General features: G+C 38.0%; 1 protein-coding gene across 4 annotated transcripts in view; it reads right to left on the reverse strand.

The window, feature by feature from the left end:
- Positions 1-14,405, reverse strand: part of LOC136695461 (neuronal PAS domain-containing protein 3) — a 257,450-nt gene that overhangs the window by 9,218 nt on the left and 233,827 nt on the right. For all 4 annotated transcript variants that reach the window (XM_066669573.1, XM_066669565.1, XM_066669590.1 and 1 more), the window contains 3 exons: positions 12,438-12,556; positions 7,259-7,452; positions 4,851-4,957 (listed from right to left, as the gene is read on the reverse strand). In XM_066669573.1, coding sequence (XP_066525670.1) covers positions 4,851-4,957; positions 7,259-7,452; positions 12,438-12,556 — 420 coding nt within the window. The remainder of the gene's footprint in view (positions 1-4,850; positions 4,958-7,258; positions 7,453-12,437; positions 12,557-14,405) is intronic.

Raw genomic sequence — 14,405 nt, forward strand, 5'->3', positions numbered from 1 at the left:
TTGAATGTGAATGATTTATGGATGTGACATAAATTCTTTTGGAGACAAAGGCCAGTAACCACATGGTTGGGCACCATCAAATGAAGCATTAAGAAGCTTAAAGGCCTAAACAAAAGAGTATATTTAAGGAAGGGTACAAAATTCAATCCTAAAACCTTAGAATTCCTTTGGAATCCGTGTTCTTGTAGTTCCTGTCTTTTTAAATGGATGTACAAACACTTCCAATTTTAATAAACATTAACTTTTCTTTAAATCTGTTGTAAATGTGATAAAGGGAATTGGAATAAACTCAGCTGTGTGTAGCAGGTGTGTTTTTCTTTTTTTTTTGTGGTGCTGGAATCTATCTTTAAGCTCAATAACCAGTGAAGGGAGTCTTTCATTAAAGTCAGTTTGAACTAGTCTACAGAGAGCAGCTCTATGAGTCTGCCTTCAGGCACACAGCTCCACTCTCCTGGGGTTTCTCCACACTTTTCTGAGCCATCTTTTCCCACCCCCCTCTGTCTTTCTCTCTCTCTCTCTCAGCCAGTGAAAAACACACACACACACCACCCCACATACATACTGCATATGACGTGTAGCTGCATAGTGGAACGTCTTTTGTTAATTTACAGCGTGTTCCTCCTGTTCTGTGGCTGAGGTGAGGTCAGCTCTGTCATATTACATTTCTGCAGATAGGAAACATCTGCTCACATCAAAGGCATTTGAGAGGAGCTACTGTTTGTGCAGCAATCCGTGTACGTCTGGCCATGTTGGTTTTGTAATGTGAAGTCTTGTATAGCAAGCATGACTGGCAAAATAACACAGGAGAATGTTACACATTTAAATGGAGTGATACATTAAATGACATTAAGTGAATGTAATGTACAGATAAAGGCAAACAAAAATATTAATGTTAATCTGTATTATTGTTCTTTTACCAGAATTAAACTATAGATGAGGAGCATTTTTTATTTTTTATCATTTTTTGTAATGGTGGTGCCTTTGCTTCAGCTCATCCTGGAACACTATAATGTAAATTCAGCAAAAAAAAAAACGTTAGAAGGGAAATTAGATGAGAGGTGGAGAATAGACATATTGAATGGCTCCAAACAAGCAATTTCCTCTGAATGTTTCCTCTGATGTTCTCAAAATAAAAATCCATTAACACACAAAAAAGAGTAAAAGCTGATCAATAAGTTTCATTATATAACAGCGATGGTTACTGCTGAACGTCATAGCGTAAACATCAGATTGGTTAAGCTTGTGACAGTTTGAGGTTGAAAATATAATAGCAAGCTTTAAATTATGTGATGGCTTGCCTATGCTTTTTCAAAAACTACTTTGTTTGCTTATCCCTACTCACACATTTGAGCAGTTTCAGCAGCTTTTCCTTTTTTACTTTGCAATAAGGTCCAGTATAAGTTCAGGCGGATGATAAGAAGCTGTATATCTGGGGAGTTTATTAAAGCATTTATTTACATTTACATAAATACAGTGAGTATTAGTCCCTTAAAGGGGATGTCTATGACTCTGGGGAAACACTGTTATCTCTGGTTTGTTTATGTTCAGAAGCTCAGTGTCTTTTAAGTTGGAAGTTCTGAGGAATAAATAGGACTGTTATTTGTACGTGGCTAAAGTTGAAATTGTCTGTACGTTTTTATTCATTGTTTGATTTACCACAGAAACTCGTTTGTTACTTGAGTTGTTTAGTTTTGTAGCATTTTCAGTCTGAAACAGCAAAAATACTGGACCCAGACACATTTTTTTTTTTTTTTGAACATTTACGGACACTGGGGCTTCTTAAACACATTAGACCAGTTTTGAACACAAACAGGCTGAAGAGCTAGCAAACAGTGAGGGAACATCCTCATCCACATCACCTTGAAGTATTTTAGTGTGTTTGTTAAATAATTTCCTTATATGTTGTTAAGGAGGTGCAGTATTGTATGAAGTTATCAGTAACTTGTTTGGTTTAATCATTGCTTTGTTTAGTTAAATCAAGAGAGATAACTATGTGTTGAAACACTTAAGCAACGAATGAGCCAAAGACAAAATTCAAAACAAAACAGTTGTTCTTCTGACACTTAACAGTTCAAAAGTGTTCCTACTGTATCGCTAATCTCTTAACAGCATGCTTTACTCCCAGCACATGAAGACTGTGACACCTTTTGCAGGCCTGTGTGTGTGTGTGTGTGTGAGAATGCGAATGCACTGCCCTGCTGAGGCAGGATGGGGTAGAGAGGTTAGTCCAGAGTGACACGTTCTCTCATTTCCCTCACTGCAGCTGATCAGATGGCCTCATGTGACCTGATGTCAGTCTCTGGTTGCCAATCAGCAGAGCCAGAGCTACATTGAAAATCTCTGACATTTCTGCAGCGCACACACACACACACACACACACACAGTGTGAAGAGCCTTGGCTAGAACAGTGATAGCAACTATTATTGCCATTAACTCTGACAAACTAAACTATTTTAGTGGGGTTACATATGCACAGTTACCAACATTCTTATCAAAGTTTGAGAATTGTTGCAGTACATACAGAAGTAGTTACAGATGGCTATATAAATGCACAATGGGTAATGTCACATGCTTTGTCTCCCCTTCACAGCCAACTTTTTGCCTTCTAAATACTTGCTGTTCACCGTTCCAACACAGAGCAACCGTGTTTAAATGTCTTCTAGTTTCACTTACACTCTGAGGTGTTTGAGAGTAGAAACATTGCCATTGTTATTATTATTATTATTATTAATATTTGTTTCCAGTTTTACAGTATTTTGTAAATGAATAGATGAAGATTGCTTTAATTGTGTTAGATTTTTTTTTAAAAAGCATGTTACATAGTACATGTGACAAGTTTCATACAGCAGCTTTGTGAGGGGTCACTTCCATGTTTATGTTAGTTGCTGGCATTCTAATGTGTAATACAGGATAAGACAGGATAAACTGGAGATTAAAGTACTGGGCATTTCTCTCTCTCTCACTCTCCCTCTCATACACACTTGCACCTGCTTTCTCACTCTCTCATCAGCGTTATCCAGGTCAGGGTCCCACTCCTCTCTCCTTTCTTTCTGCTGGATTTCAAATCAAGGCCTAATGGACCCAATCTGGTGGCTTTTTAAGGGAAAAGGACAGTGCAATGCAGCAGTAATTGCGCTGTAATTCAGTTGAACTTGCAATATCTAATCAGACAGCTCCAAATTCCACCAGCAGCCCCAAGGACACTCGTCCTCCTCCGCAAACACCTAATAAAGTGAGGGATTTACCCCCCCACCCACGCCCGCGCCTCAGCCCTCACTACTTAAATAATGGCAACCTGCCTGCTGCTGAAGCGAGCGCACATTTACTGTATGAAACGCTACGCTGCTCTCAATGACGCTTTGAATTTCTGCCATTACCGTGGAGAGGAGAGGAGAGTGGAGAAAAAAAGTGCCCTGCCAAAACACACTTAACAGATGATTTAGGATATTCAAAAAGCACGAATGCTCCTCCAGACGGTCAGCGGCCCTCCTGCCGAGAACGATGAAAGCGGAGCGCTCCAAAGGTTGAGGAGCCTTCAAAGAGTTTTCCTGCAGGGTATTTGCCAAGATGAATACTACATGGTGTAAAAGTGTGATCAAAATGCACTGGCAGTATATGGAGAAGTGCAGCTTAACCTAGGAGTAGCTCTGAGAGGCGCAGGATGGAGTATCTGACAGTTCTTCAGATCTAAGGGATCTGCCTTAATCTGTTTTCAGGCCAAATAATAAAAAAACTACATGAGAAATGTCACTTTGCAACTAATCATTAGTGTTATTATTGATATTCTCCTATGCATTATGTGTCTAAATATATTTACATATTTAAATACAGTTTCTTTGTAATTTCATTTAGGCCAATCCTCCGTTTCAGTCCCAAATAATGCAAAGTATGTCAAAATATTCTGGACGGTTTTGCATTTCCACAGAACAAGACTATACAACCAGAGCTTAAAAAACAAATCGTGATCAATATGTCAGCTATTACAGATATTATAATGTTAATTAATATTTTAATTTCAATATTGTAAATCTTTCATAAAACCATGGTTTAAAATGTTAAACATTGTTAAACAATATGTGGGAATAATTTATACAAATGCAGTAGGGTGAATAAATGGGAGAGCAGCTGCAAAGCTTTGAGTGCAACAACTATATTTCACACGGGAGAACTCTCCCATTAAGTTGGAATTGTGGTTTATAGCTGAAGTTTTGTGTCAGGGGTCAGGCCTGCGTTAAATGGTTTAACTGAAAAACAATTATAAAATAACCGCAGGGTTCAGTTTAAACCTCTATTTCTTACTTACTATTTTCAAAAAGCAGATATTTATGAATACAGCTTAAAATCCACTTGTAATATGTGATGATATGAAAAATACACAATCTGGTGCAGTGAGCAGAAATCCCACATTTAAGGATTTTGAAAGAAAGTATTAATGTTATGCATACAATTTTCTCATTTTTAGGATCGGTGCTATTTGCTCCCAACTGTTCAACATGATAATGACTTTTACACAAGAATTTAATTCCTTTGTGGGGTTGTTCAAAACTCTAAAATTATATTACTGTAGTCCAGCCTTTGTTACAGATTATTTGCTGTATTACCCAGAATCATATTATTTTGTGTATAATCTGTACATGTCTCTGCACAGAGTTGCTACACTGAAGTGTTACAGTGACCCTGCTCTAATATCTTTGCGATAGAACACATGAGAATGTTTCTGTGACTGGTCGTTGTTTTGCTCCACTAGAGAATATGATCAAATTTTATAATGGATCTGTCTATGTAAACTCAGCACACAGCTGTTATGAATGACAGTTATGTTATTGTTGCCATGGCATGCAGGTACTTACAGTCTAAATGGCTGTGCCGAATGCCCTCCACATCCTCTGCATGAATAAAGTGATAACATCTCTTCCCTATGATGTCCACAGGTGTAAGGTCCATGTAGTCACTAATTCTGGAAGAGAATTATAATATATCTCAAAATCTGTAGTGCAATTGCAACAAGATCAAACAAAAATTCACACTTAGTGACTGTACATTAGATCCTATCTAGAACAAACCTCATTTCCAGAAAATTTAGGATTGTTGGGAAAACAATGAAAACAAGAATGTGAACTGTTCATTCATTCATTGTCTGTAAGCGCTTATCCAGTTCTGGGTCCAGAGAGTACCCAGAATCACTGGGCGCAAGGCAGGAACACAAACTGGAGGGGGCGCCATTCCTTCACAGGATGACAAACACTCAGACATCCACTCACACACTCACACCTATGGACACTTTTACACTTTTTGAGTCGCCAATCCATCTACCAACGTGTGTTTTGAATGAAATTTTCTCAGTGCATGACTACAAAGACTGTGCATGCAAAGAATTTCTTTCAATCTTACATAGGACTATGAAACAATACTAGGAATCCATAGAAATGTCTGTTTGTACAGGACAAGGCCAGACACCACTGCTGAATTACATGAGCTTCGAGCCATCATTGTATGAGAAATTGTCATACTAATGTTGCCATCAATGCTTTATTTCCTAGGAAGTCCATGTTTATTTCAGCAAGAGAATGCTAGGCTTCATTCTGCATGGTTTTGTAGACAGAGTGGGTGCTTGACTGGCCTGTCTGCAGTCCACACCTTTTTCCAGCTGAAGTCTTATGACAAGAAAGAATGAGCATTTATTCCTTTTGCAAAACTGCAGTTAGTATCCCCAGTTCCAAAGAGAATAAAACGTGTAGCTAACACTAATGTATCACATTGTTAAACATGCTTTTGTCCATATATGTATAATAATAAAATGTATATATATATTTGCAAAATACAGTGAAATTGGTGCTTTTGTCATTTGTCAGAAGATTCTAAGTGAATTAACAAAGCACCGATTTTTGTTTTTATTGCATATTACAAAAAAAATAAAATACATTTTCCAGAAACAAAGTGTGTTAAAATTACATAGTAGACTCACTACACATTTCTAGGTTCTGTGCAGAAATAATCAATAGGCAAAGGTTTACAGCAATTTTAAAATGAATGAATGAAGATAAAGAGTTATATTGAAGGATATAAGGAAGCTGGTTGAGGTTTACTACAATACACTCAATGGTGTGAAGGAGTAAGGTCATTGTAGCCAGTTATATGTTAATTAATTTTGGCTTGTATTATGTGATATATGTTTAACACTTGTGTAGTTTTACAGTGTCCAATGTTGTAAAAGGCCAGGTTGTTGTCAGTGTTCATATACAAGTTAACTGACAGTGCATAATTACCCGATTACTTGAGTGTTTGTGCAGTAAAATCATTCATTTATTCATTCATTGTCTGTAACCGTTTATCCAGTTCAGGGTCACGGTGGGTCCGAAGCCTACCCGGAATCATTAGGCACAAGGCAGGAACACACCCTGGAGGGGGTGCCAGTCAAATCAGGGTGCAGTAAAATCACTACCATACAACATTCACCTATTCACAGGCACATTATCTTTGAAAATCAGTACACTTTGCCAATTCAGTACTGAAGCCATTTCTGATTCAAATTTCACCTCAAGTGAATTATGTCTTTTGTTAAAAAATGGGTAAATACTATTAAGGATAAAAATAAGAGTCTCGTTTGTTTTTGTAAAATGCTGCCATTGGTCTAATTCTTCTCTGTTATGATGACTTCCATTGCGCTGAATATAGAGGGTCCTTTTAGCTACATAAAATCGGTTTTTAAATGACACATAACCTTGTAGCTGAACTGTAAGTCTAAGGACACCAAAATAAAGTTGGACTGGCTGCAGAGAAAGCTTGAACTGTAAGACAGAGGGTAAGATTGCCATCAAGTGCTATGTTCAAAGAGCCTTTGCCATGATGATAACTGTGCAATGGACTTGGCCTGACGCCATTCCCTCATAAATATGTTAAGTGCAAAGGAGTGGTAAAAAATTCAGCAGACATTGGGGTGACTTTAATCCCAGAGACATAAATAAAACTAATATGGTATTTCCTTTCAAGCCAAACCAAATTAAGATGTTCTTATTCTGTAGAACAGAAATGGACTCTCAGAGGTTTTAGAACTAAAAAAAAGGGATTAGTTCAAAAGATCAATTGATGGATGCAAGAGCAGATATCAAACAGTGTACACACAGGTGTAAATAATATATTTAAAACATAATTTATAATATAATAACTAAAAGAAATCGAGCAATTTAACAGTGAATGTTGAATTTTGTTGAACATATAAAGCCACAGTGTGACATTGTGGAAGGAAATGTGCCAGTACCTATTTTCACAGTAGACAATGTTGAGGTCCATGTTGACCCGTGTGACGAACATCTGGCAGTCAATGCGAACCTCATTAATTGTTGGGGGAGGGAGGGCATGGGCTACCACCACCATACCCATGATCTGATTGGGCACATTGCGATTGTGCGTTAGAGCCATTCTTATCCTCAGCCTGCCTGTGATGTGGATCACCTTGCAGAAGAAGAAACACAAGTCAGGACAGAGCATCGGCAAGTTTTCAGCTTTAGTACAGAAATACATACTTCATCACATATGACATTCCACAGTAAAAGTACACTTGAAAATCACACAGAAATGCTTACTGAACTTCAAAATGGTTTTTAATAAAACAGCAATACTATATGTGAGCGTGTTTAATATGATGCATTGTGGATAAAGACCTGCCAAATGTTATTAAGGTCCAGCTGAGGAACATATAGGAATGAAATATTAAGAAGAGCAACGAGAACTACTTAATTCTCTATAAAATAATTGAGAGTGCAATAAAAGCAAAGGAACTAATTACCTTTTCTCTAGCTTTAAAGTTTTACAAAGCTTTAAAGTCTTTGTAGCCTCATTTTGCCCAGAGGAGGAATTGACTAGATCGGCAACCCTGTACTTTTTTGGATCCATCCATTTTAATCACCCAGGCAAAGCCAGGGGGAATTGTTTTGTAGTTTTTGTAACTTCTGACACTGGCTTTTCACTGCTTCACCTCTGAGATGCTATTAGCATCATTCATATAGACAGATTTGGCCCCTGAAGTCACTGAGTGCTGAGGCCGCAAGGGCTCTTTGATGCTTTGTGCTCCTCCGCTGGGGGACACACAAGCCCAAACCCTGGGACTGAGTCACTGTCACTTTAACTAGAAAGAGCCTCTCTCCCAAGCCTGGATTTGGAGCTGCGAGACTGCTTTAGCACTCGCAGAAATCAAAGGCCATCACAAATTAGGAGCCAATTAAATGAGTTTCTAACTTTCCAGGATATGTGTTACAATCAATTAGAATCAAAGCTGGAGAGTCTCCATTGTTTTTAAGCGCCTATTTTAAAGAATGCGTACTGATAAAGAAACTGGTGAATGTGTGCTGCTGTAGACTTTCTTTCTTTCTTTACTTCATTATGTACTTATTATGCAGTTTTTAGAATGGGCAAAATATCTTTATATCAACAGGAAAAAAAAATCTGGATTACTGTAGTCACCAAAGAATTATTTTATTGCTTTTGTTGCAATTATAGATTTTGACTATACCTTAGATCATAGACTTTAGTAAGAACGGAGTCCATATAACAGTGTTAGACTATTAGGTATAAAAAAATATAATGATATTCCTGTACTGTTACAGGGAGTAGGCCGTAATCAGACTAGCAGGACTCAGTACTCCTGAACACCAAACATGGTTTTTACTTTAACATCACACATGCTCTCACTGCACTAATCTCTTCTGTGCTAAACTGAGGGACTGCAATTTGTAACAAATTACTAAAAGATTAGTTTATGTCAGAATTATTTTCAGATCACAGTAGCTGCACTTTTAACTCTAGTTTATAAAACAATATGGAGCTTGTGAGCTTGGGTTAACATATAAGCTTTGTTTAATATATATATATATATAATATGATAAAGGAAATATTAAACCACACAAAACTCAGTTCTGCAGTTTCAGTGTCACTGCATTCTCATGCCACAGATGTTTATAATATAGACTACTTTCACTGCACATAAAATATTATTCCTATTATTTTGACCACAGAAGGATAAGTAATGTCTTTATCCAATACATCCTCACAGTGCCTTTACTGTGTTTACTGTGTCTTTACAGCACATACTTTCAGAAAGCAAACAATAAATTACCAAATTCTCTAAAGATCATATAGTGCATCATGTGAAATACTTGGTTATCCTTTTCATTTTACTAAAACACAATGATTAAATTATCACGTATTGCATAATTATCATATGCTTTATAATTTCTGTTCAGTTTTTAATATTCAAGATGCACTTCTGTTAAGTCCTACTCTGAACTTTTTAAGAAAAAAACAAGCTCTGGGGGAGACACAAAATGGCGTGTGTTTGAGAAAAAATTGGCGTACGATAGCAGTGCCTGTGTGTTGTTCAGCTGGTCTGTAGTTGTGTGCAGTCAGCATGGATCAGACAGAAGGATTGGCAGGTACACACACACTTGACACAGCTGTTGCCAGCCTTCAATAAGACATCACAGCACAATGGCAGTGAAAGAAGATGTCTAATTACAGGCTGATATCAAACCGGCATGCTGCTCCTTATAAACCGCACAGCACTCCAGAGAGGCAGCCTGCGCCAAATACACAGTGACACAACACACACAGACACACACACACACTCACACCCAGCCTCAGCTGCTCAGAGAAAAGAGCTCAACCCCTTCAATAAATAAACATTCAAATGTATTAAAAATATACAAAATGGAAATTATCCTTTCAGAAGCCCAAAGCTATGGGCATCAAAAAGTTAGTTTGAAAATACAACTTTTGAAGTAATTGCCACAAAGCGAGTGTCGGTGGTGAATTGCTGCAGGAGTGCTCTTGGCAAGAACATCATAAGCCCTGGCAAAACATTAAATATGCTCAGGCTGCTAAATGCAAACTGACGCGGCAAGGGTTCACCATGGCTGCGGTGAGAGGCAGGCGCATAGCATATCTCAATTTAATACAAGCCAACATAACAAAGGGATCAATTTTTATAATTCATGGTTCAGCACACAATGCACTCTCCCTCTTTCCCTCTTTCTCCCTCTCTCTCTCGCTCTCTCTCTCTGCCCCTTTCTCTTTCCCCGCTGGTGAATATAGAAGAGGTATACATAAGAAATAAGATTCATCTGTTCCTAGAGAATCTCTGGAGTGCTTTTGAAATGTGATACAGCACAAATAATGACAGAGAGCTTTTACATGAGTGCATTAAATGAGATTGGGGGCCAAGATGTGCTGAAAAAAAGATGGGCTTAAGCTGGAGAAGAATTCACTTTGATTTGACCTCCAGAGTGGAGGGGGATATAAGCAGCCATGATGCGTGCCTGCGCCCTGCCTTGAAGCTCAGCAACTAACGCTGCCACAATGTATGCAAAATTCATACCTTTGTATTATGTAACAACACAAGTGTTGACTTAATTTAAAGTAAATGTAATAAGAGGTGTCCTTGTCTGGCCACAAACATATGCGTGTGTGCTTGTGTGAATATTTATGCAATGGGTGAGTGTAGCTCCCTTACTTCATGCTTATTTGCATCAAATCTGTGTCCAGACGGATGCTGGAGACAAAGTGGGGGATGAGAAACCCAGGAGAGACACTGCTGCCTTTCTGTCTTTCACTTGTACATTGTCTCTCTCTAACTCTCTCTCTCTCTCTCTCTCTCTCTCTCTCTCTCTCTCTCTCACACACACGCACACCACCACACTCCCTGTCCTGTTCAAATAGGGCACCTTGCCTGAGCACAAATTGCTGCCCTGGCATCAGTGAAAAATGTATATTGTTTGCTAGGGTTAAAACTAATTGCATTTTACTCCCCAATATTTTGGTTGAAATTTAAAAATCTTTCTTGCCCAAAAAATTAAATAAAATAAAAACTTCTTAAAAATGTAATGCTCCATTATATGATACTTGAGCATTTCTGTGCGTCCCTCAATTATAACATTTTCCCACAGTGTAAAGAGCAGCTGAGTTCAAATGAAAGAATTTCATGATCGAGAAATATAATTAAACACAATATTAAACCCAGGCCTTATTCCCCAACAAAAAGCCAAGCACATCTTTAACACTGAATAAAGTGTGTCAGATCGCCAGTTCATAAGCTCTGTCGTCAATTTAGCCATAAATGTTTTTAGGCAATATTAAATGATTATAATTAAATAATTACAGAAATGATTAAAATTGCATGAAATTCATAATTTTTCGGAGCATTTTCAAAATGGCAAGTCTTTGTAGTGTTCTTCATGTGCAGTGGTTAGAACCTACTTAAAGATCTCCAAGAGGGGACAACTAAGGGGGCCCAAAACTCGAAGATTTGCAAAGTGAAGCAAGCCTACCCTGTCTGGCCCAATCTCACTGAAGAATACTGTAGTACAAATTGCTGAAAAACATTATCACTGGCTCTGACAGAAAGATGTCAGAACACAGACCTTCTTAGCATACAGTAGCTCTTCTGTGGGACTGGACCGGATTGACTACCCTTTGCTCTACATCAGTAAGCCTTAGGTTCCCATGACCCTGATGCTGGTCTTTTAGTAAGTACCATTCCCTGCATATCGGCCTCACCCCATAAGACCTGCAGTTCTGGAGATGCATTGACTAAAGCATTACGAACTGTAAACATGTCAATTTTTCATGAACTTCAAGAACTAACTGTTCACTTGCTGTCTAATATATCCCACCCTTTGACAGGTGCCACTGTAACAAGACAATCAGTGTTACTAAATTATCTGTCAGTGGTTTTAATCTTGTGGCTAAGTGGTGTGTATAAAATTTGCATTGTGTGAAAATGCCAGCTGTTCTTTACATTGTGTGAGAATTTCACACAGAGTGGACCAATAGAAATGATTTGAAATTGATTTATATAAGAATATCCTACACTAATATGTAAGGAAATATCAAGGCTTCAATATGTGGTGATACAAGGTTTAGTTCTGAAAGCACCCATAGATTAGATAAACACAATTGTTGTATTTCATCTGATGTTTTTGGAAAGACCTGTGTTGTTGTTGTTGTTTATTTAGTATATATGCTAGTGACTGATGGAAGTTCTGTGAGAAGGTGAGTAGTGTGCATTTAAGTGTATGGGCTGCAAAATTGCAGTTTAATGTGCTAAAATGATAGTTATAAGGCTTCTTGGTATAAAATAAAGCCTGAAAAAAACCCTAATGATTCTTGGTAAGAAGGCAGCTACTAATTTGTATCCAAAATGATATTTCCTAATTCCTTCTAGTCTGTAGGCTAAAATCTGAGACGTGCCAGCGTAAAATCCATCACTGTATCCTAAAACGGCTCTAATCAAATAAGGCACAGAAGCTGTCGGCACAGCGAACATAATATATTCAGCCAAATGGCAGCTACACAGTGTATTAGCACACACAGGGGAGCAGTGATTGAGTGGGGGGAGATTTAGCCGCTCCAATGAAGATCTGGGGGGCCGCAGGAATCTGTGTTACCTTGTAGCCGGAGGACTTGATGTGGACGCCTCTCTTGGTCAGTGTGGACTTCATTCGGATGAAGAAGGAACGCTCCAGAGAGTTATCTGGAGAGAGGTGGCTGGGACTGCTTGACTCCACTGCAGGAGCAAACACAACAGGAAAAAAAATCCAATTACTTTACATTACTTGTCCAATACCATACTGTGCAGTTAAGCCCCAGAGAGAAGGAGATATTAAAGAGCTCTGGTAGGTAAGATGGTTTGTAATAAGTTCTCATTGAGTTTCTATCATCTAGAGGTAGATGTTTAATGCAAGAGCACAACTTGATGAGATAAAAAAAAAAAACAGTACATCAATAAAGGTTTGACAGTGTTTAACAGCCCCAACCATTGCACGCCCTGGGCCGATAATTGCTTTAAACTCTTCATGGACAGTGACAGGGCAAATACTTTTCCCCAAGATCAATGGACATATTTATTTAGCATATAATATGCAAATATGGAGGACTGTTTTGTTTTTTATATCATAACACATGCAAAAAATGCTACACTGTAAATATATTGATTCACAAATATTAGTGCACCAGAATGCCTTTTCTGCAAAAAATTGTTTTTCACAGTGTGCTCCTCTGATCAAGTGCAACTTTTATAAATTCATCAACTAATGTCCATTTGAACCTGTCAGATAAGTGAATATGTTACAATCAGGCCCCATTCTTAATGAACCCCCCAATGACTGAATAATACTCTCAGATGGAGGCTGGATGTGTTCATATAGAGACTCAATCTCAGACAGCTTGAGTGAGGGAAAGCGTTAGTGTTTGGACAGAGTGAGGAGATGTGAGTGAAGTATTACTGAGGGAACTCCAGCACAATTCAGCTCCTCACTACAATGTATATGACAAGACTAGACCACTGTGACATGGCTTTAAAAGTAAAGACAATGACAGAGAGGGGTGCAGTCACTCTCTCTCTCTCTCTCTCTCTCTCTCTCTCTCTCTCTCTCTTTCTGAGGACGTGAATTAAATGTCATTTAAAATCTAACTAGTCCTTTATCACTCTGGGGAAAAGGCACAGCCATGTTATATTTAGTCATTTCATTTCTTCTGATTAAATATGAATTACTATGAAATTTTTCTCATCATCTAACACAGCAGAATACGCCAACAGCTTTTTAATACACTATATAAGCACAAACTTCAGCTCTAAGAGTTTAATTCGCCTCTCTAATCCAATCACATCAACCTTATTTCTCTTATCACAGATTCCCATTTTGAATTAAATGAGCTCATTAGTTTTAATCAAAGGCAGAGAGATCAAAACTTACACTTAAATGCTTTAGATCAGAGCTGTCAGTCAAGCGTAGAGTTCTATTTTACTAAAACACAAGATCAGAAGCCCTTAGAACTCTGCATTTTCATTAGACATGAGGCAGGCTTAAAGACGCAGCATTCTTTTTTTTTTTTCCTTTTACACTGTGTGAACAGCGAGGTCATTTACAGCATGCCCTCTACCAACTCTCACTGCAGGTGATGCCTGGAATATGAATTATAAACTGAATATATTTTAACAGAGTACACTCCTATATTCAGTTTCAAAATAATGCAGTACTGACATATCAGCATTCAGAACTTATGAAGTTTCGAAGTCTAGACTCTGCAGTGAACAATAATTGACAGGTGAAATACACTATATCGCCAAAGGTTTGCAGAAACTTGCTCATCAATCATTTCTTCAGAAATCAAGGTGACTAAAAATAAATGTTCCACCTTTGAAGTTGTAACAGTTTCTACTCTTCTGGAAAGATTTAGAATGAAGGTAGCTCTGGATCACAAAAGTTAATGCAACTCTTGACCTGTTCTTCTTCACTCCAGAAAAGCCCAGTGTTCCAGTGCTGCTCATCCTAGTGCATGAGAGCTTCACAATAACTCATGCTTGGCATTAGGCATGAAGTGCCGTTGTTCCAGAATGCACCATTCCATTCTGT

The sequence above is a fragment of the Hoplias malabaricus genome, chromosome 1 (genome assembly GCF_029633855.1).
Source record: "Hoplias malabaricus isolate fHopMal1 chromosome 1, fHopMal1.hap1, whole genome shotgun sequence".
Lineage (NCBI taxonomy): Eukaryota > Metazoa > Chordata > Actinopteri > Characiformes > Erythrinidae > Hoplias > Hoplias malabaricus.